Raw genomic sequence first — 21,323 nt, 5'->3', positions numbered from 1 at the left:
TCTTCTGATTTGTTTAGTGTATATTTTCTGGGAACGTTGTTACCCTGTTAGCATTTTGGTCTCTCATTCATCTATTATCCTCTGGACATAATGACAAGACGGAAAAAAATCACTTCAACGCAAAGAACAAGAGGCAGTACCGACTGCCAGAGACCTAATCAATATGGACATTAGTAAGATGTCGGAACTAGAGTTCAGAATGATGATTTTAAAGATACTAGCTGGGTTTGAAAAAAGCATGGAAGTTATTAGAGAAACCCTTTCTGGAGAAATAAAAGAACTAAAATCTAACCAAGTTGAAATCAAAAAGGCTATTAATGAGGTGCAATAAAAAATAGAGGCTCTAACTGCTAGGATAAAGGAGGCAGAAGAGAGAATTAGTGATATAGAAGACCAAATGATGGAAAATAAAGAAGTTGAGAAAAAGAGAGAGAAACAACTACTGGATCAAGAGGGCAGAATTCGAGAGATAAGCAATACCGTAAGACGAAATGACATTAGAATAATTGGGATCCCAGAAGAGAGAGAGGGGAAGAAGGTATACTAGAGCAAATTATAGCAGAGAACTTCCCTAGTGTGAGGAAGGAAACAGGCATCAAAATCCAGGAGGCACAGAGAACCCCTCTCAAAATCAATAAAAACAGGTCAACACCCCAACATCTGATAGTAAAAGTTATGAGTCTCAGAGACAAAGAGAAAATCCTGAAAGCAGTTCAGGAGAAGAGATATGTAACCTACAATGGTAGAAACATTAGACTGGCAACAGACCTATCCACAGAGACCTGGCAGGCCAGAAAGGACTGGCAAGATATCTTCAGAGCACTAAACGAGAAAAATATGCAGCCAAGAATATTATATCCAGCTAGGCTGTCATTGAAAATAGAAGGAGAGATAAAAAGCTTCCAGGACAAACAAAAACTAAAGGAATTTGCAAACACAAAGCCAGCACTATAAGAAATATCGAAAGGGGTCCTCTAAGCAAAGAGAGAGCCTAAAAGCAACATAGACCAGAAAGGAACACAGACAATATACAGTCACAGTCACCTTACAGGCAATACCATGGCACTAAATTCATATCTTTCAATAGTTACCCTGAATGTAAATGGGCTAAATGCCCCACTCTAAAGACACAGGCTACCAGATTGTTTAAAAAACAAGACCCATCAAATGCTGTCTGCAAGAGACTCATTTTAGACCCAAAGACACCCCCAGACTGAAAGTGAGGAGGTGGAAAACCAATTACCATGCTAATGGACACCAAAAGAAAGCTGGGGTGGTAATCCTTATACCAGACAAATTAGATTTTAAACCAAAGACTGTAATAAGAGATGAGGAAGGACACTATATCCTACTTAAAGGGTCTATCCAACAAGAAGATCTAACAATTGTAAATATCTATGCCCCTAACGTGGGAGCAGCCAATTATATAAGCCAATCAATAACAAAAGCAAAGAAACAGATCGACAACAATACAATAATAGTGGGGGACTTTAACACCCCCCTCACTGAAGTGGACAGATCATCTAAGCAAAAGATCAACAAGGAAATAAAGACTTTAAATGACATACTGGACCAAAAGGACTTCACAGACATATTCAGAACATTCCATCCCAAAGCAACAGAATACACATTCTTCTCTAGTGCCCATGGAACATTCTCCAGAATAGATCACATCCTAGGTCACAAATCAGGTCTCAACTGGTACCAAAAGACGGGGATCATTCCCTGCATATTTTCAGACCACTAGAACTTAATCACAAGAGGAAAGTCGGAAAGAACTCAAATCCATGGAGGCTAAAGAGCATCCTACTAAAGAATGAATGGGTCAACCAGGAAATTAAAGAAGAATTAAAAAAAACTCATGGAAACCAATGAAAATGAAAACACAACTGTTCAAAATCTTTGGGATGCAGCGAAGGCAGTCCTAAGAGGAAAGTATATAGCAATACAAGCCTTTCTCAAGAAACAAGAAAGGTCTCAAATACACAACCTAACCCCTACACTTGAAGGAGCTGGAGAAAGAACAGCAAATAAAGCCTAAACCCAGCAGGAGAAGAGAAATAATCAAGATCAGAGCAGAAATCAATGGAATAGAAACCAAAAGAACAGTAGAACAGATCAACGAAACTAGGAGCTGGTTCTTTGAAAGAATTAACAAGATTGATAAACCCCTGGCCAGACTTATCAAAAAGAAAAATGATCCAAATAAACAAAATCATGAATGAAAGAGGAGAGATCACAACCAATACCAAAGAAATACAAACAATTCTAAGAACATATTATGAGCAACTCTATGCCAGCAAATTAGATAATCTGGAAGAAATGGATGCTTTCCTTACAGATGTATCAACTACCAAAACTGAACCAGGAAGAAATAGAAAACCTGAACAGACCCATAACCACTAAGGAAACTGAAGTAGTTATCAAAAATCTCCCAACAAACAAAAGCCCAGGGCCAGATGGCTTCCCAGGGGAATTCTACCAAACATTTAAAGAAGAATTAATACCTATTCTCCTGAAACTGTTCCAAAAAATAGAAATGGAAGGAAAACTTCCAAACTCATTTTATGAGGCCACTATTACCTTGGTCCCCAAATCAGACAAAGACCCCATCAAAAAGGAGAATTACAGACCAATATCCTTGATGAACATGGATGCAAAAATTCTCACCAAAATACTAGGCAATAGGATCCAACAGTACATTAAAAGGATTATTCACCACAACCAAGTGGGATTTATCCCACTGGGCTGCAAGGTTGGTTCAACTTCTGCAAATAAATCAATGTGATACAATACATTAATAAAAGAAAGAACAAGAACCATATGATCCTCTCAATAGAGGCAGAAAAAACATCTGACAAAGTACAGCATCCTTTCTTGATCAAAACTCTTCAGAGTACAGGGATAGAGGGTATATACTTAATATCATAAAAGCCATCTATGAAAAACCCACAGTGAATATCATTCTCAATGGGGAAAAACTGAGAGCTTCACCCTAAGGTCAGGAACACGGCAGGGATGTCCACTATCACCACTGCTATTCAATATAGTATTAGAAGTCCTAGCCATAGCAATCAGACAACAAAAAGAAATAAAAGGCATCCTAATCAGCAAATAAGAAGTCAAACTCTCACTCTTTGCAGATGATATATACTTTATGTGGAAAATCCAAAAGACTCCACCCCAAAACTGCTAGAACTCACGCAGGAATTCATTAAAGTGTCAGCATATAAAATCAATGCACAGAGATCAGTGGCATTCCTATACACCAACAACAAGACAGAAGAGAGAGAAATTAAGGAGTCGATACCATTTATAATTGCACCTAAAACCATAAGATACCTAGGAATAAATCTAACCAAAGAGGCAAAGGATCTGTACTCAGAAAACTATTAAATACTCATGAAAGAAATTGAGGAAGACACAAAGAAATGGAAAAACGTTCCATGCTCATGGATTGGAAGAACAAATATTGTGAAGATGTCAATGCTACCTAGAGCAATCTACACAGTCAATGCAATCCCCATCAAAATACCATCCACTTTTTTCAAAGAAATGGAACAAATCCTAAAATTTGTATGGAACCAGAAGAGACCACGAATAGCCAGAGGAATGTTGAAAAAGAAAAGCAAAGCTGGCGGCATCACAATTCCGGACTTCCAGCTCTATTACAAAGCTGTCATGATCAAGACAGTATGGTAGTGGCACAAAAACAGACACATAGATCAATGGAACAGAATCGAGAGCCCAGAAATGGACCCTCAATTCTATGGTCAACTCATCTTTGACAAAGCAGGAAAAAATGTCCAATGGAAAAAAGACACTCTCTTCAACAAATGGTGTTGGGAAAATTGGACAGCCACATGCTGAAGAATGAAACTGGACCATTTCCTTACACCACACACAAAAATAGACTCAAAATGGGTGAAAGACCTAAATGTGAGACAGGAGTCCATCAAAATCCTAAAGGAGAACACAGGCAGCAACCTCTTCGACCTCAGCCGCAGCAACTTCTTCCTAGAAACATCGTCAAAGGCAAGGGAAGCAAGGGCAAAAATGAACTATTGGGACCTCATCAAGATAAAAAGCTTTTGCACAGCGAAAGAAACTGTCAACAAAACCAAAAGACAACCGACAGAATGGGAGAAGATATTTGCAAATGACATATCAAATAAAGGGCTAGTATCCAAAATCTATAAAGAACTTCTTAAACTCAACACCCAAAGAACAAATGATCCAATCAAGAAATGGGCAGAAGACTTGAACAGACATTTCTGCAAAGAAGACATCCATTTCTTGATTGGATCATTTGTCTGCACTGCCCAAAGCAATCTACACATTTAATGCAATCCCTATCAAAATACCAACAGCATTTTTCACAGAACTAGAACAAACAATCCTAAAATTTGTATGGAACCACAAAAGACCCCCAGTAGCCAAAGCATCTTGAGAAAGAAAAGCAAAGCTGGAGGCACCACAATTCCAGACTTCAAGTTAATTTTACAAAGCTGTAGTAATCAAAAAGTATGGTACTGGCACAAAAACAAGACACACAGATCAGAAGAGAGAACCCAGAAATGAACCATTGACTATATGGTCAATTAATCTTTGACAAAGCAGGAAAGAATATGCAATGTGAAAAGGACAGTCTCTTTAACAAACGGTGTTGGGAAAACTGGACAGCACCATGCAAATAAATGAAACTGGACCACTTCCTTACACCACACACAAAAAGGATAAAAGACCCAAGTTTGAAACCTGAAAACATAAAAATCCTAGAAGAGAACACAGGCAGTAACCTCTTTAACATAGGCCATAGCAACTTTTTTCTAGATAGGTCTTTGGAGGCAAGGGAAACAAAAGAAAAATAAACTATTGGGACTACATCAAAATTAAAAGCTTCTGCACAGTGAAGGAAACAATAAACAAAACTAAAGGCAACCTATGGAATGTGAGGAGATATTTGCAAATGATGTATCTGATGAAGGGAAAAAAAAAACTGATTCAAAGGGATACATGCACCCCTATGTTTATAGCAGCATTATTTACAATAGCCAAGATACGGAAGCAGCCCAAATATTTAATGACTGATAAATGGATAAAGAAGATGTGGTCTATGTGTACACACACACACACACACACACACACACACACACACACACACACACAGGGGAATATTATTGAGCCCTAAGGAAGAATGAAATCTTGCCATTTGCAATGACATGGATGAAGGTAGAAAGTATAATGCTAAGCAAAATAAATCAGAGAAAGACAAATACCAAATGATTTCACTCATATGTGGAATTTAAGAAAGAAAACAAATAGGAAAAGGAAAAAAAAATGAGAGAGACAAAGCAAGAAACAGACTCTTAATTACAGAGAACAATCTAATGGTTACCAGAGGGGATGGGGGAGCTGGGATGGGTTCCATAGGTGATGTGCATTAAGGAGTGCACTTGCCATGATAAGCACCAGGTGATATATGGAACTGTTCAGTCACTATATTGTACACATGAAACTACAGCACTGTATGTTAACTGGAATTAAAGTCAAAACATAAAAAAAAGAAATACTGGAAATTCCCTTCTAGAAATATGGTAGCTGGACATTTGAAACCCTCTTACTATCAAGTACTTGAAAATATAGGATAAAATACTAAAGGCATCAGTACAAATACATAGCTACATAGCTGAATTTGCAGGAAAGTGCGAGATCCTCAAGGACTGAAAATGAAGTAGTAGTAATGAATGCAGAGCATTAAGTGGTCACTAAAACCAATGGTTACCCTGAATCTGAATCTGTTTTGGCAGAAACTTAGACCCTCAGAATTTAAGGACATCACATGGAGGGAAACAGAGTCAAGTCTTTGGTCTCACACAAATTAGAGGTGGGGCAGAGTATACCCCGAGGAAACAAACCCAGAAACCCTAAAGGGAAATAAATATCTTTAGTTACAATACAGTCCCAAATCAACCAAACAATAACAAAAACCTACCCTGTAAAGGAAATAACAAGTACATCTGACTCTGGCTTTGGGTCAAGGGGGAAAAACATCTCTCCTGAGAATTTGTCATCATAAGCTGGTCCTCAAAGTAGGTTAGGGTACAAATTTACACTAGCCTGATGGTCCAAAAAACATCCAGCCAATAAACTGAGAAATGTCTGGAGTTGGAAAATTCCTAGACTTCTGGCAGATTTAAACATGAACCGTTTCTAAAGAAACAAACCCTCAGCTCAAGCTTCACCTCAAGCTTCTTCGACTTCCCACAGTCCTAATAAGAATGAGTTTACAATATCAGAAAAACATGAAGAATCTAGGCACCATTAACAATAAAGAGAATTACCCCTCCCCTCCATTCAGATGTAGCAGTATGTTTAATGTGTTTCAAGAAATAAGTAACAAGACATGAATATAGAATAACAGATTATAAAGAGAACTAGAACGTCTAGGAATTGAAAAAAATAATTACCGAAATAAAAAACTTAATGGATGGGTTAACCACAGTAGGCAACAGCTGAACAGACAAACAGTGATGTGGAAGGAAATCCTGAAGAAATCACACATAATAAATCACAGAAAGACAAAAAGATGAAATTAGAAGGGCAGGTTAAGTGTTCCACACAAAGAGCTAATGGGGGTTAGAGAATATAGAGTGGGGAAGAAGCAATATTCAAAGGTAACAGATGAAATTTTTTTAAAATAAAAAAAAAACAAAAAACAAAACCCTCACTAATCCTTAGATTCAGAAAGCACAATGAATTCCAAGTAGGACAAGTACATGGTAAAACTCTAGGACGTCAGCAATAAAAAGGAGATATTAAAAACAGCAAGAAGAAAAGATTTCCTACAAAAGAATAACGATGAGACTGAATGACTTCTTATCCAGCAGCCATGGAAACAGGACAATGAACTAACATCTCAGGGAGATCAAAACAACCGTCTAGGATTATATTCCTAGCATAACTGTTTTTTAAGAACAAGGGCAAAAAATAAAGACATTAACAGAAACTGAAGGAATTTCTAAAGGATATATTTTATAGGAGGAAAGAAAATGATCCCAGAAGAGAGTTCTCAGAAACAACAAAGAATGGGAAGCAAAGAAATCACTAAACATGATGGTAAATCAAAACAAGTATGGACCATATAGAACAATAAGTGTCTAACTGTCCAATTAAAAAAGACAATGACAACATTAGCCCAAATCACATAAATTGAGTATATTAGTGTATGTAGGGGGTGTGATCAGCAGTGCTGTTGAAGATAGTATTATAAAGTTCTTGTATTATTCAAGATGAAGATAAAAGTTCTGATTAACTTTAGATTTCAAGTTATGATGCCCATTCAAGTTCCAAGTAATCACTGGAAATATAAACAGATGTAACTTCCACATAAGTAGAGGGTAGACAGGAAGTTGGGAGGTTGGGGTGAGAGAGGACAAGCTCAAGCTATCCAAAAGGAAGCAAAATGTTAAACAAGGAAGCACAGAAAAATGAGACAAACAGCACAAATTAAGATGGTATAAAATAATAAGTAACAATAAATGTAAATTGACCAAATTTGCAGTTTTAAAGAAAAAGTCATACCAGATAAATACCATATCACACGAGGCAGGGACAGTTCTATTAATATCAGACAAAACAGATTTTAAGGAAAAAAAATTAGGAAAATGAGGATCATCATGTAATAAAACATCAAACTATATTAAAAAACTAAATCTGACAGACCTACATGGAGAAACTGTCAAAGCCACCATTACAGTGGAGGAGTTTAACACGCCTGTGTCATTAATCCATACAGGGTAGACCAAACTTGGTATCAGGTACATGTAAAGAAACCTCCAAGCAATCACAGAGACATGGGTAAGTAAGAACAATCTCAGCAGTACTGTTTGCACTGGCAAAAAAAGAGACACAGTAAAAATGTCTATAGGTGGGCAAAGAGATAAACTGTGGTATATTCGACCAGTTACTTGGATTAAAAATCTCTCATGGTTGGAGGCGAGCAGCAAAAAAGTACATACCATCTGTCATCTATGTAAGCTAAAATATACACAAAATGAGAGTATCTATATTGCATATAGATATATATACATGTAAACTATGAGGAAAATGGAGACTCACAGGGGGCTTTTGGTATAGTGGAATATTCTATTTTTTTAATACCTATGTAGTAGTACATGGTTACTCATCACATTATTCTTGACATCTTTTTCAAGGTATCAAATGTTTCACAAAAACTTTTTCTTAAATAAGAAGAAATTCTGCTCACAACTCTTCACTGGCAAATTTCCTTCCCACTTTGAGAAGACGACATTGTTGTGGTACACAGTGCAGCACTGTATGCATTAAAGATCACAATAACCAAGTAAGAGGTAATTATAAGGTTAAAATAAGTTCATGCTGTTACACGGGCCCCTGGGTGGCTCAGTCGGTAAGCGTCTGCCTTCGGCTCAGGTCATGGTCCCAGGTCCTGGGATCGAGCCCCTCGTTGGGCTCCCTGCTCCGCGGGGCGTCTGCCTTTCCTTCTCCCTTTGTCCCCCCACCTCATGTGCTCGCTCTAATGGATAAATAATATCTTTACAAAAAATCTTAAAAAAAAGTTCATGCTGTTACAAACTCACACTAACAAACTGATGCTGGTATATAAAACAGATCAAAGAGGAGCCAGTGAATTGAAGACAGATGAGAGGGTCAAAGGGTTCAGCATCCCCTGGCCTTGCCTACTTAGAAAAAGTAACAAACATAAAACACTAAGGGAAGAAAAAGGTTTAACTTAAAATCTAGAAAACCTGGCAGAAATCACATGTGTATGTATTCTGCTACTAAAACCTTTTTTTTTAAGATTTTATTTATTTATTCATGAGAGACAGAGAGAGAGAGAGAGAGAGAAAGAGGCAGAGGGAGAAGCAGGCTCCCAAGAAGGGAGCCCGATGTGGGACCCGATCCCAGGACCCTGGGATCATGACCTGAGCCGAAGTCAGACGCTTAACAACTGAGCCACCCAGGCGCCCTACTAAAACATTTCTTAATGACTGTAAGTACTAACCAACTATTTCTTACCTACTGTTGGGTTATTATTTACATACTGAGAGAGCAGATCTTCGTCAGCTTGTTCATGCTTTTCATCAGAAGCCAAGTCTTTCTTAGAGAAGCTGTTGTTCTTTTTTAAAAGAGCTGTTTTACTTTCAGGTTGATCTGAAACTGGAATTTCCACTGGCTGGTAGTTAGCATGGATATATGGCTCTTCAGGAAGCATATAACCTTTACTAAAACACTCTAGCAACCACTTTGCTCCCACTGCATGAGGCCTACAAAAATAGTACATAATTATATATTAGTTTAAACCATAAAGACCATCATCTCACTTGCCATGCAGGTTCCATAATTGCATGGATATGCAATTTTAAGAAAAATCATTACAGAGTAAAAATTGCTTTAAATTAAAAACCGACAAAACCTGTGGGCCGATTTATCCCAAAACTGCTTCAATTCATCATCATAATCTCCCACAATAACATGAGTTACATCTTCATTGAGCTGATTAAAACGAACTCCACCTCCACTGTTAATAAGCCTTCTCAGTTTATCTAGCTTTCTGCCACTAAAACCGCAAAGATAGATCTGCAAAGAAAGAAAATATTTACTTTAGATTAATGCATTTAAGATGGTTTGTTTCTCAACAGAAACACATTAAAAATACATATCTAAATGCATTGTGTGTAAATAAGACAGCTCTGTGTACATTTAAAATATATTAAGAATCGAGTATATTCTGAAATTGATTTTTTTTAACAATTCTGACATTTTTTTAAAAAAGATTTTTTAAATTCATTTGAGGGAGAGCGGGAACGAGGAGAGCAGGAGCTGGGGAGAGGATCAGAGGGACGGGGAGAAGCAGACTCCCTGCTGAGCAGGGAGCCCAACATGGGGCTCAATCCCAGGACCCCGGGATCATGACCTGAGCCAAAGGCAGATGCTTACCTCACTGAGCCACCCAGGCGCCCCAATAATTCTGAAATTTTTATTTTTTATTACTTCTTCACAGTCCCATAGCATTATTATCCACAGTAGACACCTGGTAAGTACTGTGAGGCTTTAATAAAATAGAAGCTAGAATTCAGTTATCTTCTGGATACTAGTGCATAGCCATGTCTAAAATGCAGGTAGCTTCTTAAATTCTAAAGATCTTACTACTTGTAAATTTAAATTATAGAAACAAACTAGAGTTTACATATCTGAACTCAGAAAACTTGGGTTTAAATTTTGGTTCAGAGGCCAATAATTAACTACATGACCATGATAAGTTACTTAGGCTCTTTAAACCAATTTTCTTACCTATAAATTGAGATACCTTTTACACAGGTGATTACACAAAAAAATTTAAGTCGAGCTGAGGACAGTGCTTTGAAGATAATACACGTGCAATAATTTATTTTTAACTATCAGTATGCATGTATTTAAACTAATTTAATAAATATAAAAAGCCTCCCATCTGTATTTTACATTTTAAAAAAATTTCTTAAGAATGGCAAATCCAGGGATGCCTGGGTGGTTCAGTTGGTTAAGTGTCTGCCTTCGGCTCAGATCATGATCTGAGTCCTGGGATCAAATCCCACGTCGGGCTCCTTGGTTGGCAGGGAAGCTGCTTCTCCCTCTGCCTGCCGCTCCCCCTGCTTGTGCGTGCTCTCTCTGTCTGGCAAATAAATAAATAAAATCTTAAAAAAAAAAAAAGAAGAAAAGAATGGCAAATCTATTCCTAACTGCATTTATATCCCAAACTAAATAACCTCTATTATTATAAGATACTGTAACAAAAATCAGGAATCATAAATAACTAAAAGTCAGGGGCATCTAGGCGGTACACTTGGTTAGGCGTCTAACTCTTGGTTTTGTCTCAGGTCATGATCTCAGGGTACTGGGATTGAGCTCCATGTTAGGCTCCGTGCACAGCACAGAGTCGGCTTGAGATCCTTTCTCCTTCCCCCTCTGCCCCTCCCTCTTGCGCTGTCGCTCTCTCTCTCTAAAATAAATAAATCTTAAAAAAACAACTAAAAGTCATATCCATAATTAGTAGAGTCTAGGATAAAAGATTATATAAGACACTTTCTGTTCTGCCAATAAATTGATGTTTTACCAACTAATATATAGCCCATTCACTCTAAAAGTAGAAATATATTAAATAAGTATTCAGCTCTAGGAGATCTATAGCATATGATGTTTCCATCAAGGCACTTATAAGATAGTTTATTCATACACTAAAAAATTAAGTAGCCTAAGAGACATTAAACAAAGTCTCTTAGGTCTAATGGTTAGGAACACAGGATTTGGAGTAGATGGCTGTCTACTTAATGTCTGTGTGAATCTGAACAAGAATTTTAATCCACTAAGCCTCAGCCTCAGGGTAATAACCATTTTAGAGTTATTTGTGGGAATTAAATGAGAATATATACAACATATTAACAATATATATGAATTGATTACCACAGTCTAGGATATTAGAAACACTTAAAAAATGACAGTTATGGACAGATGTGGCCTAATGTTTGCATCTACTTAGCTAGAGTGAAGGGTTTATATGGATAAGGAACAAGCCCAACTCTGAGAGGTCTTCAAAGTCAGGCTAGGAAGTACTGATGTACATTATCACTGCAAGTATTACATAATAAAGACATACCCGACAACCATCTAATAAATCTTCAGGTGCTTGAAATGCACTGACATCCAGATTTTCTAGATTTTCAAGTGTAGGCTCCACTTTACTATTAAGAACTGAATTACACATCGATTCATTTATGCAACTTGCACTGATGTTGGAAATATGGCTGACATCTGAAAGAGTACGACCTACATATCAAACAAAGATGTAGAAATTTATGGAGATAAAATTATGATTACCTATTTTCCTACAGCTTAATTTTTCTTATACACTAAGGGCTGTGAATAATTTCCAAAATAAGCTTCAAATGTTTTTACTGAAATCTTGGTGGCCAGTTTTGAGAAGGGAAAATGAAACTAAGGTTCATATTTTAGTCAAATAAAAACATACTTAATACATTTTAATAGTGGCTTGCTTCCATTAAAAATCTGAAGTTGCTGGCTGTAGGGTCCAGGAAAGAAAAAAGTGTAACATCTGCTAAATTGCCAACATGGCACCTACGAAATAGAAATGGTTTTCAATTTTATATGAATACAGATGGTCTATAGTAATTGTAGCAAACTAATAAAAATGTATTACATTTGCCCACCAGTCAAGCTTGGAAAAATTCTTTTAAGTCTCTATTAGTATTCTTGATTTCTTTAATCATCTTTTGCAGTAAATCACCGTATGAAAGAAAATATACATCTGTTATAAAAAGAAATATCTAGAGTTCTGGACTGATCTTCATACAATTTAGTTATTACACAATTATGCCTGGAAGCATAGCAAGAAAGGATAAATTCCCTACTATATCTCACTGATCCGATTTACAAATCAATTCTTACAAAGAAAGCGGCGTTAAAAACGACTGTTTACTTTAATCCCACTGAACTTACTATCAACTGTGTTGATCCGGCCAGTAGGAGTTGAAGTATCAGGCACAGTCTTTGTTTCTGGTCTAGGTTCTGTCTTGTATATGGATTCGTCCTGACAAAAACCTTTGTCAACACTGTCAAAAAACCACTGTGTGGTCACACAGTGTACATTCCATCTCTTGGCACATTCGTATTTCTGACCTATCATGTTCATTAGGAGAGAAATGTAAACCATTAAAATCCATCTCTGTAGAAATATTTGAAGTATGATAGGTTATGGAAAAAAACTCACCTCAACAAAATGAGTTACCAGTAATTATTCTTATACAAACTATGCTGTATAGTGTATGTAAGGGGGTTTATCTCTTAAAATTGTGGAATTTATGTGGAATTCCTTTAAACCAGTTTCTTAATCTGTAACATGGGAATAACTCACAGAATTATGTGGCTTTAGTAAGACTGCATAAAACAACTGTGAAGATTGTAAATGTCTGCAATATAAAAAATACCAGCTTTGAACAGACTACTCTAATGTCAATAGGATTTGACTTGAAGTCCAAATAGACAGGCATATTATAAGAAATAAATCTTTTTATTGCCTTAAAACAACTTTTAACACAATGTATTTAGAAACAGTGTCATAGAGAAACTGAGGTAAATACATAGTAAACATTAACATGAAAAGGATGTTTTTGGACATTTTTGAGAGCTAAGAGATGAACTGCCTTCAGATCCAGAGATTCAGTAAGTTACCAACTCTACTCACAATTATAATATCATAATTGGCCATATGCAAAGTTCTGACTTAAGGACAGAACTAATTAATTTTAGTTTTTTCCCCCTAATTTTGTTATCTAGGTAGCTTAATAAAACACAGTATAAGGAAATAACAAAAACATCAACAAAATTCTTCTCTCATCAGTTTGTATATATTTTAAGGGTATTGGTAAAGAAAAAAAATCTTCCAAAACAGGTATAAAGGTTACAAGACACCAAAATTAAACACAATTTTAAGGAATTATTCTTATTGATAATGTATTTTTCTTTTAACTGCCTCATTTCTGCAAGATGTATCTTCAAGTTACAACTTGTAGTTCATCCAATAAAGCTGATTCATTCAATTAATAACTAAGTCAAGCTTTTAAAATTTATCATTAGAAAGAAATGTAATTTAACTACATCTATTAGACTTTTTGTTATTCATCCAAATTTCTTGTTTCATAAGTATTTGGTAACTATGTAAGAAACCTTTTCTTTAAAAAAAAAATAAATAAATAAAAATAAAAATCAAACAATAAAAACCACTGGAAATTGAAAAAAAATTTTTTCTATGATCTGGATAAACCTGGACAGTCATGTAATTTTTCTAGATTATGAACCAAACTATCTTTGTAAGAATTTAGGGGGGAAAAATACCAGATTTATTAACACATCAAAAGCAAAAGCTATTCTGTAAAGATCTTAAAATGTTAAATACTAGAGAAAATTGTGCATTTTTTCCATTTGGGAAACATAGTTTTACCTTTTGGTTCTTGCACAATGAGGTGTGTACATTCATTCATTTTCAGCTGTCCCATGTATTGACCTCCATGCTTAACTGTGAGTTGCTGAACTGCCTTCCTGTCTAAGCTACACAAGCCAGTCACACAGATTATGCAACCAAGAAAAATAGGACACTTGAAGTCTTCCATGTTTACATCAGTATACCTAGCTATTTTTCTGGGGAAAATAAGTAACAAGGAAAAAATTAACATATTAATATACCAGAAGGTTTAAAATTTACCAGAAGAATAATGACAAACAACAGAAATCACTAATGCTTTCCTCATTTTTTAGAAAAGGGGCACTGACACTCAAAATTACACTAACTGCTCATCTAGTTCAACCATGTCACTAGTAAAAGGTAGTATTTCAGACAGAGTTTCTCAAATAAAACTGTTTTAAGGGTTAACTCTTTGAGTTCATGCTGGTCAAAGTGGTGTATTTTCCAAAATTTTAAGTGTGAATTTACTTAAAAACTCAAATGGTTGCCTATTAGAAAAATGGACTTTCTACCCTTCCATTATACTATATAAATAATAAGCAATGATTTTTGGCAGAATACCAACAAAAATATTCTTTTTCCATGTAAGACAGATGTGCTAGGAATGAAGGTACCAACGTGGAGACAGGTTTAGGATGTGCTGGTGTTGATAGGAAGACTGGAAAAATGCCCATTTCTAAGGTCCACAAGGGCAGGGATGCTATCCTGATTTGCTCAGTATGCATGTCTAATGCCTACCTCAGGCCAGGTTCATAAAATGAACTTGATTAACATTTACTGAATGACCACATCTTGGTTAATGGCTGACATGTTTACATTTAACTTTACATTGACACCTTTGAGAGGGAATAGGACTATCAAAATGGTTAATTTACTCTCCATCTTAGCACAGTAGTGGAAGGATAATGCAACTTAAGAGCTACAGTTGCCGCAGTGATCTTCTCAACTATTTTACAAGAATTTACCGCTGAAAGCAATTTCTACTATCAAAGCATTTCTTACCTTGTAGCTAATATTAAATCAATAGCCTTATCTACCTATCAAATTATACCTTGATAAGAGCTTGCAGATTGTGCTTATTTTCAGTGAAGAGTAATAACCCCATCTTTTGTCCCTGAATAACAAATCCCAAGAGGACAACATAAAACTTCCCCTGTAATAACCCACAATATGCCAAAATGATTGAAAGTATTTTTTTTTTCAAATCTAGACAACACATAAATGTCTTTCTTACTTCTCTTGTGACTTTTCCCAGAGTGTTTGAATCCAAGAAGGAAGCAAAATAGGTTTCTTTAGGTTTGCAGCAACTAAATATTTTTTGCTGCCAACTTCTCCTGCAATAAGGTGAGTTACTGATATATTAAGGTCTCTATATACACGTCCACCCATCATTTGTACATATTTATGAACTTCTTCCTGTAAACCCAAAGGAAAAAACATCAATACTAAAGCATATCTCTTCCATTTTTTAATACAAAAACTCAAATATCTTTTAAGATATTTGTTGTTGTTAGCTTGAAGGCACAAATGTTTCTCACTACTATAAAGTTAAATAATTGCTTTTTGGATAAAATATGAATTATAAATTTAAAAATAATTACTTTCATATATTATTTCCTATAGTTGTTTCTTCCAACTCCATGAATTTATTAACCTGTTGCTTCTAGAATATATTTAATATACTGTGCATATATATTAAAAATATAAATTATATACATTATATATAAAAATATGTATTTTATCTCTTAGAAAGCATTATTGAAGCATTTCTTGCCTCTTAGCAAATGTTAAATCCACAGCCCATTCTACCTATCATTTTTTTAAAATAATTTTTTTTTAAAGATTTTATTAGAGAGAGAGAGAGAGAGGGAGGGAGTGTGGGCACAAGTGGGGGGAGAGGGAGAAGAAAACTCCCTGCTGAGCTCAGAGCCCAACGACCCCAGGACACTGAGATCACGACCTGATCCGAAGTGAGAAGCTTAACCAACTGAGCCACCCAGGCACCCCAACATTTTTTTTAAAAAGATTAACCATCTATAGTGGAAAAATGTGACTCAAACTAACTCATCAATTGCATAGGGGAAAAAGGGGAGTTTTCTTTCAAGTAGTCAGTTCTCAATAAAACAGATTCCATTATATTCATTAAAATAGAAAAGATATATATTGGTGTATACAGACTTTAAGTCATGAACAAGTACAAGGTCTTTCAAAGTGTCTCCTATGCAGCGAAAGATGAAGTGTGGAGGTAAATATATTGATCATGATATTCCTCTCAGCACCTACCCTTTTATCTTTTTCCAGGCTTGTACAAGATACAGTTACATCAGACATAACCATATTATAAACTGGATGTTCAGCTCTTGGGACGCATCGCTGGTGGTGCAAACAAAATATGACTACTTGAGGGCCAACAATTCTGCAGCCAAGCTACAAAAAAAGGGAAAAGTTTAGTATGTAGGAAAAGACCTCCTGCTTATAAAATTACATTTTGTAATATTTAGCAATTCTTTTTTTAAGATTTTATTTATTTGACAGAGAAGGAGAGGGAGAGAGAGAGAGAGCGCAAGCAGGGAGAGCGTCAGGTAGAGAGGGCAGGGAGAAGCAGGCTCCCCACTGAGCAGGGATCCCAATGTGGGGCTCGATCCCAGCACCCTGGGATCATGACCTGAGCCAAAGGTAAGACGCTTAACCGACTGAGCCAGCCAGGCGCCTCAATATTTATCAATTCTTTACAGAAGCTGATGACCACTGCAGAAAAATCATTAAATTGTTATAAGAAAAAATAAGGACCATTATATAATTTCTCAGAGACACTACACATTAACACACATGCAAATCAAACAATGCAGTCTATCAAAAGAAATAAGCTTCAAGAGCCACATTCAGTCACAACTGCCACCAAATTTTAATATCTGAAACAAACACAGTCTTAATGATAGGGTATAGGAATAAGTCTTTTGCTCTAATTGGGAAAATCCATATATACTTTTTAAATGAAGTATCCAGTGAACCAAGCAGTTTAAAAGTTTAAGAGCCTAATTAACCCCTTCTAAAATATCTATTCTTCACACAAACACACAAAAATCCTAGGCAGTTTCTACACTTGTGTTTTAAATACTTTGTCTTCAACTCAATGTCTTTCCAAGTATTTCTCAAAGATATTATGGGTTATTAAAAAATATGACCTTTTATTTTTATTGATAGCTGAGTTAAGAAAAGTTGACAGTCTTGCTCAACATCAGCACATTCAGGCCAGATCTAGAAAGTGTATGGTTGCCAAAGTCACGAAGACATGACTGATTTAAAGATTTACATGGTAAATAATTATTGTTATCTTTTTGTTCAGTCATAGGAAAATTTGAGTATTTAATGCTATTGATTCTATCTGACAAGGAGTGTTATTTCCAAAAGGAGGGTAAGACCAACAATGCTTTTGGCAAAGGTGGGCACAGACCTTCCATAAATTGTGCAGATACTGCATCTACCTATTCTTCTATGTTTTCTTCTCCTTCAAACAAGAATCACTTCTTTGTAATCTGGATGGAATTACAGCCAGTTTACTTTTATTTCAATGCTTCTCTCTTGTCCAGACACCAAAGAAGTAATGAGTCAGTAGACTCTGGAATCAACAAAAAGAAATAAGATGCCTCACTGGTATATTAGCAACACTCATCCCCAAAATGCTTCCTTTAGGCAAATGTTTCAGACCCTCTCTACAAGGTACAGGTACAAAAATTCTGCGTCCAAGAGCACATAGGAAAGACAATAAATAACCAGCGTTATGTTGAGATGTTTTCCAACTCTCTACTGAAACACTTGCAATCAAATTGAGTTTAAGTACGGCAGAACTCCGTCACTAAAATGTTTCATTACTATTCCATTCACTTAAGCTAAGTGAAGTTAAATCTCCTGAAATATAAAAATTATATATAACAAAAGCCTAGCATAACGTGATTAGCCTTTAAAAATATAATTCTGGTCTCCCAAAACCAAAAGATTCCTCTATATTCATAATCTGTATAATACTTCATGGTCAGTAAAGAACTTATGTCCACTAAAGCAAAAACAAAACAAAAATCAGACCACAGAAGGAACACATGAAAAGTTAGCAAACCTTTTTGAGGTGATCAAAGACAACGCCACTAAAAGGGTCACAGATATAAAGTGACCTATCATTTTCCTTTATCTTCAATGCTTCTTCTTCTGTAATAATCTGAAGATATTCTTCTGATTGGAACTCTTTTATTGACTGAAAGAAAAAAAATGAAAGAACGCACCTAAAATTTTTCACCTGTAATTAAGTCCTATGAACTCTATCTTCAAAAATCCATCCCAATCCAATCTTTTCCATTGAAAGCTACCATTATCTCTCATCCAGACCTCCGCAGAAGTCTACAAAGTGGTTCCTTTTCCTTTCCTTGCCCTAAATCTATTCTCCCTACAGCAACTAGTAATCTCTTTAATGATACAAATCAGGTCATGAGTCTGGCCCCTGCCTATCTCCCCACTCCTACCTTCTACCTCTCATCACCCCTGCTTACTATTCTCTAGCCACTCCTACTTTCTTGGTAGGCCTGGAACAAGCCAAGCATGAACTCACTAGAGGATCCACTCTTGTTCCCACTATGTGAAATATTCTCCCAGTCTTTACCTGACTTGATCCCTCACTTCAATCAGATTTGCTCAAATGAAAAAGGAAAAGTTAAGAGTCCTTACCACAGCCCTTAAAGCCCTTTACATTTACACTAATGTTGGATAGGCACTCCAAATACTTTCTCAGGGGTCTGTGTATGGCTGTTCTGTCTGAAAGCTTCTTCCCCAGACACCTACATGGCTAACCATCTCACCTCCTTCAAGTGTACTCAATTATCTTCTCCATAAAGCCTTCATCAATCACACTCTACTTAAGATTGTAACCTTCCCTTCTCCCCCAACAAACATCCTCTAGAACTCCTTAACCTATTTTGCTCTTTTCTCTTCCCGTAGCACATAGCACCCTACAACATATTACAGTTTACTCATTTATCCTGTCTGATTTAGGTCTAGGTCCTCCTGCTAAAATAGAATGTAAACTCTGAGAAAGTATGGATCTTTGCCTGCTGTGCTCACTGATGTATCCCAAGTACTACAACAGTGCTTAACAGGTCATGACACTCAGTAATTATTTGCTGAATGAACTTCAAAGAAAAACCTGCTACAACAGTGCTTCTTAAACTTTAATATACACAGGAATTACACTGAGAATCTTGTTAAAATGCAGATTCTAACTGATCAGTCTGAGTTGGGCCCAAGGTTCTGCATTTCCAACTCTACTGATGGGGTCTGTAAGTAGCAAGGATCTACGACACCCCCACATCTTCCCACATTACACTGTGCACAGTAAAACATACTGTGTACTACCAAAAAATGAAGTGTAACCAGAAATTTGAGACTCAAATTTCTTCAACATACAAAGGTCTGCTCTGGTTAGTAGACATAGAAAGCAATGTAATTTTCAAGAATGGCAAGTCTGCTACTTTCAATAAAAATGTCATAATAGGACGCCTGGGTGGCTCAGTCACTGAAGTGTCTGCCTTTGGCTCAGGTCATGATCTCAGGGTCCTGGGATTGAGCCCCACATCAGGCTCTCTTCTCCATGGGGAGCCTACTTCTCCCTCTGCCTGCCGCTCCCCCTGCTTGTGCTCTCTCCTATCACTCTCTGTCAAATAAATAAAATCTTAAAAAAAGTAATAGATTTCATGTTCCCCGAAATAATCATATATTTACATCAATCCAAAAATATGTAACACATCTATATTAATGTACACTACAATAAAACTAGTACGAAAATAAATTATTAAAACATAGAAAGTCCCAACAAATCATAAACACTAAAAACGAGAAAATGAATTCACAGCATCAAACAAGGCATTTTCAACTATTCTTACCTCAAGAGCTTTAAAAAAGCATTCGGAATTGTCTGAAGACTTTAAAAACTTCACAAGAAACGGTTCCTTATCATTTCTGGACATTTTTGAACTGTCAAAATAAAGGAACCATTAACAAGGACAAAAACACATCATGTATGAAGTTAAATGTTAAAATCAGGTATTTTTCCGTGCAGACAATGCCCAAAGAGAGCCATTCTGGCCTTGCCCGTGAATTCGTTCATTAGTTTCTAAGAAACAATGGAATGTGGGCAAGGTCAAGGAAAAACATGACAACACCAATCCTTGCAAATCAGAGAACGAAATTAATGTCCCTAAACTGACCACGTTCAGGGCCTTTGTTATGAGGCTCTGGACCCCTAAGCCAATGGGCATTCAATTGCACTTAGCTAAAGGATACACAGAATGAAACTGTCCAGGGCCCTTGACGTTTGTTCACCCCTCAGTAAACGGACTTTAATAGAGAAATGGAAGCCGGTTAGCAAGGTCATGCCCCCAGAGGCCGAAAGCTCTTGCTTGCCAGCTGCCACAGAAAGGCCGGGCTCTCGGTCCAACCGCAGCCACGTCCTCTCCGGCGTCAAAGTCCCAGTCGTCGGTCCGAGGGCCAGTTACACGGGCGGGAAACAAGGGCCCCGAAGGCCGGGGGAGGTGTCACCACCCCCCAACCGGGGTGGGGAGGGAGTTGGGTCCTCTCTCCGTGTCTCGCTCACCTCGGTGGAGCCTGGGGGGGTCTTTGGGAGGCGAGTGGAGGGGCGCGCGGCCTGCAGGACCGTGGCTGGGGTCGGGCGCCAGCCCGGCGCACCTCCGCCGCAGCCGGCGGCGCCCCCGACCCGAAGCAAACGCCGAACCCGGAAATTGCCGAGGCGGAGAACCGACTTTCGCGCCAACCGCGCGGACGCGCCCGCCTCTTCCTGAGGAAGTGACGCCATCCGCAGCGTCGGGAGGAGGGCCGAGATGTCAAAGGTGGTGCTGGTGGCGGTGAGAGCGGCGTCACTGCCAGCTAGCTTAGGGGTTACCGGGGTTTAGGGCTTTGAAGTGGGTGCCTGGGTTCCGCTGGGAGTTGGCCAAGGGCTCACGGCTCAGGGGATGGGGCAGCAGGCCAGGAGTACCTTAGAGGAGGTCCTAACACATCGAAAAGTAAAGCCCCCGGGGAAAATTATGTTTCCTCCATCAGTATTTCACACCTGCCATATGCCAGGCAGTGCGTGAGAAACCATATATTATCGCCCCAAACAACTCTATGAGGAAATAGTAGTATCTCTGTTTTACAGATGTGAAAACGGAGGCTTCGATAAGTTAAATGATGTGAGGTCACACTTTAAGTGGTATAATTAGAACTG

The 21,323-nt window shown here is 37.3% G+C and overlaps 1 protein-coding gene across 5 annotated transcripts in view; it reads right to left on the bottom strand.

The window, feature by feature from the left end:
* TOPBP1 (DNA topoisomerase II binding protein 1) overlaps positions 1-20,838 on the bottom strand; it is a 78,661-nt gene extending 57,823 nt beyond the window's left edge. For 2 of the 5 annotated variants that reach the window (XM_028099181.1, XM_028099184.2), the window contains exons 1-10: positions 20,694-20,838; positions 19,984-20,074; positions 18,171-18,305; positions 16,340-16,483; positions 15,291-15,472; positions 14,036-14,232; positions 12,535-12,714; positions 11,675-11,844; positions 9,458-9,621; positions 9,061-9,308 (exon numbers count right to left, since the gene is read on the bottom strand). In XM_028099181.1, coding sequence (XP_027954982.1) covers positions 9,061-9,308; positions 9,458-9,621; positions 11,675-11,844; positions 12,535-12,714; positions 14,036-14,232; positions 15,291-15,472; positions 16,340-16,483; positions 18,171-18,305; positions 19,984-20,067 — 1,504 coding nt within the window. In that variant the 5' untranslated portion in view covers positions 20,068-20,074; positions 20,694-20,838. Of the gene's footprint in view, positions 1-9,060; positions 9,309-9,457; positions 9,622-11,674; positions 11,845-12,534; positions 12,715-14,035; positions 14,233-15,290; positions 15,473-16,339; positions 16,484-17,510; positions 17,676-18,170; positions 18,306-19,983; positions 20,075-20,693 lie in introns of those variants that run through there. The other 3 variants (XM_028099183.1, XM_028099185.1, XM_028099186.1) reach the window with 3 other exon arrangements.
* Between the last annotated feature and the right edge of the window lie 485 nt (positions 20,839-21,323).

The sequence above is a fragment of the Eumetopias jubatus genome, unplaced genomic scaffold (genome assembly GCF_037043125.1).
Source record: "Eumetopias jubatus isolate StellerSeaLion01/CBP00866 unplaced genomic scaffold, mEumJub1_p1.0 scaffold_1, whole genome shotgun sequence".
Lineage (NCBI taxonomy): Eukaryota > Metazoa > Chordata > Mammalia > Carnivora > Otariidae > Eumetopias > Eumetopias jubatus.
Note: the sequence above shows the minus strand (reverse complement) of the source record. Positions and strands in the feature narration are given on the sequence as shown.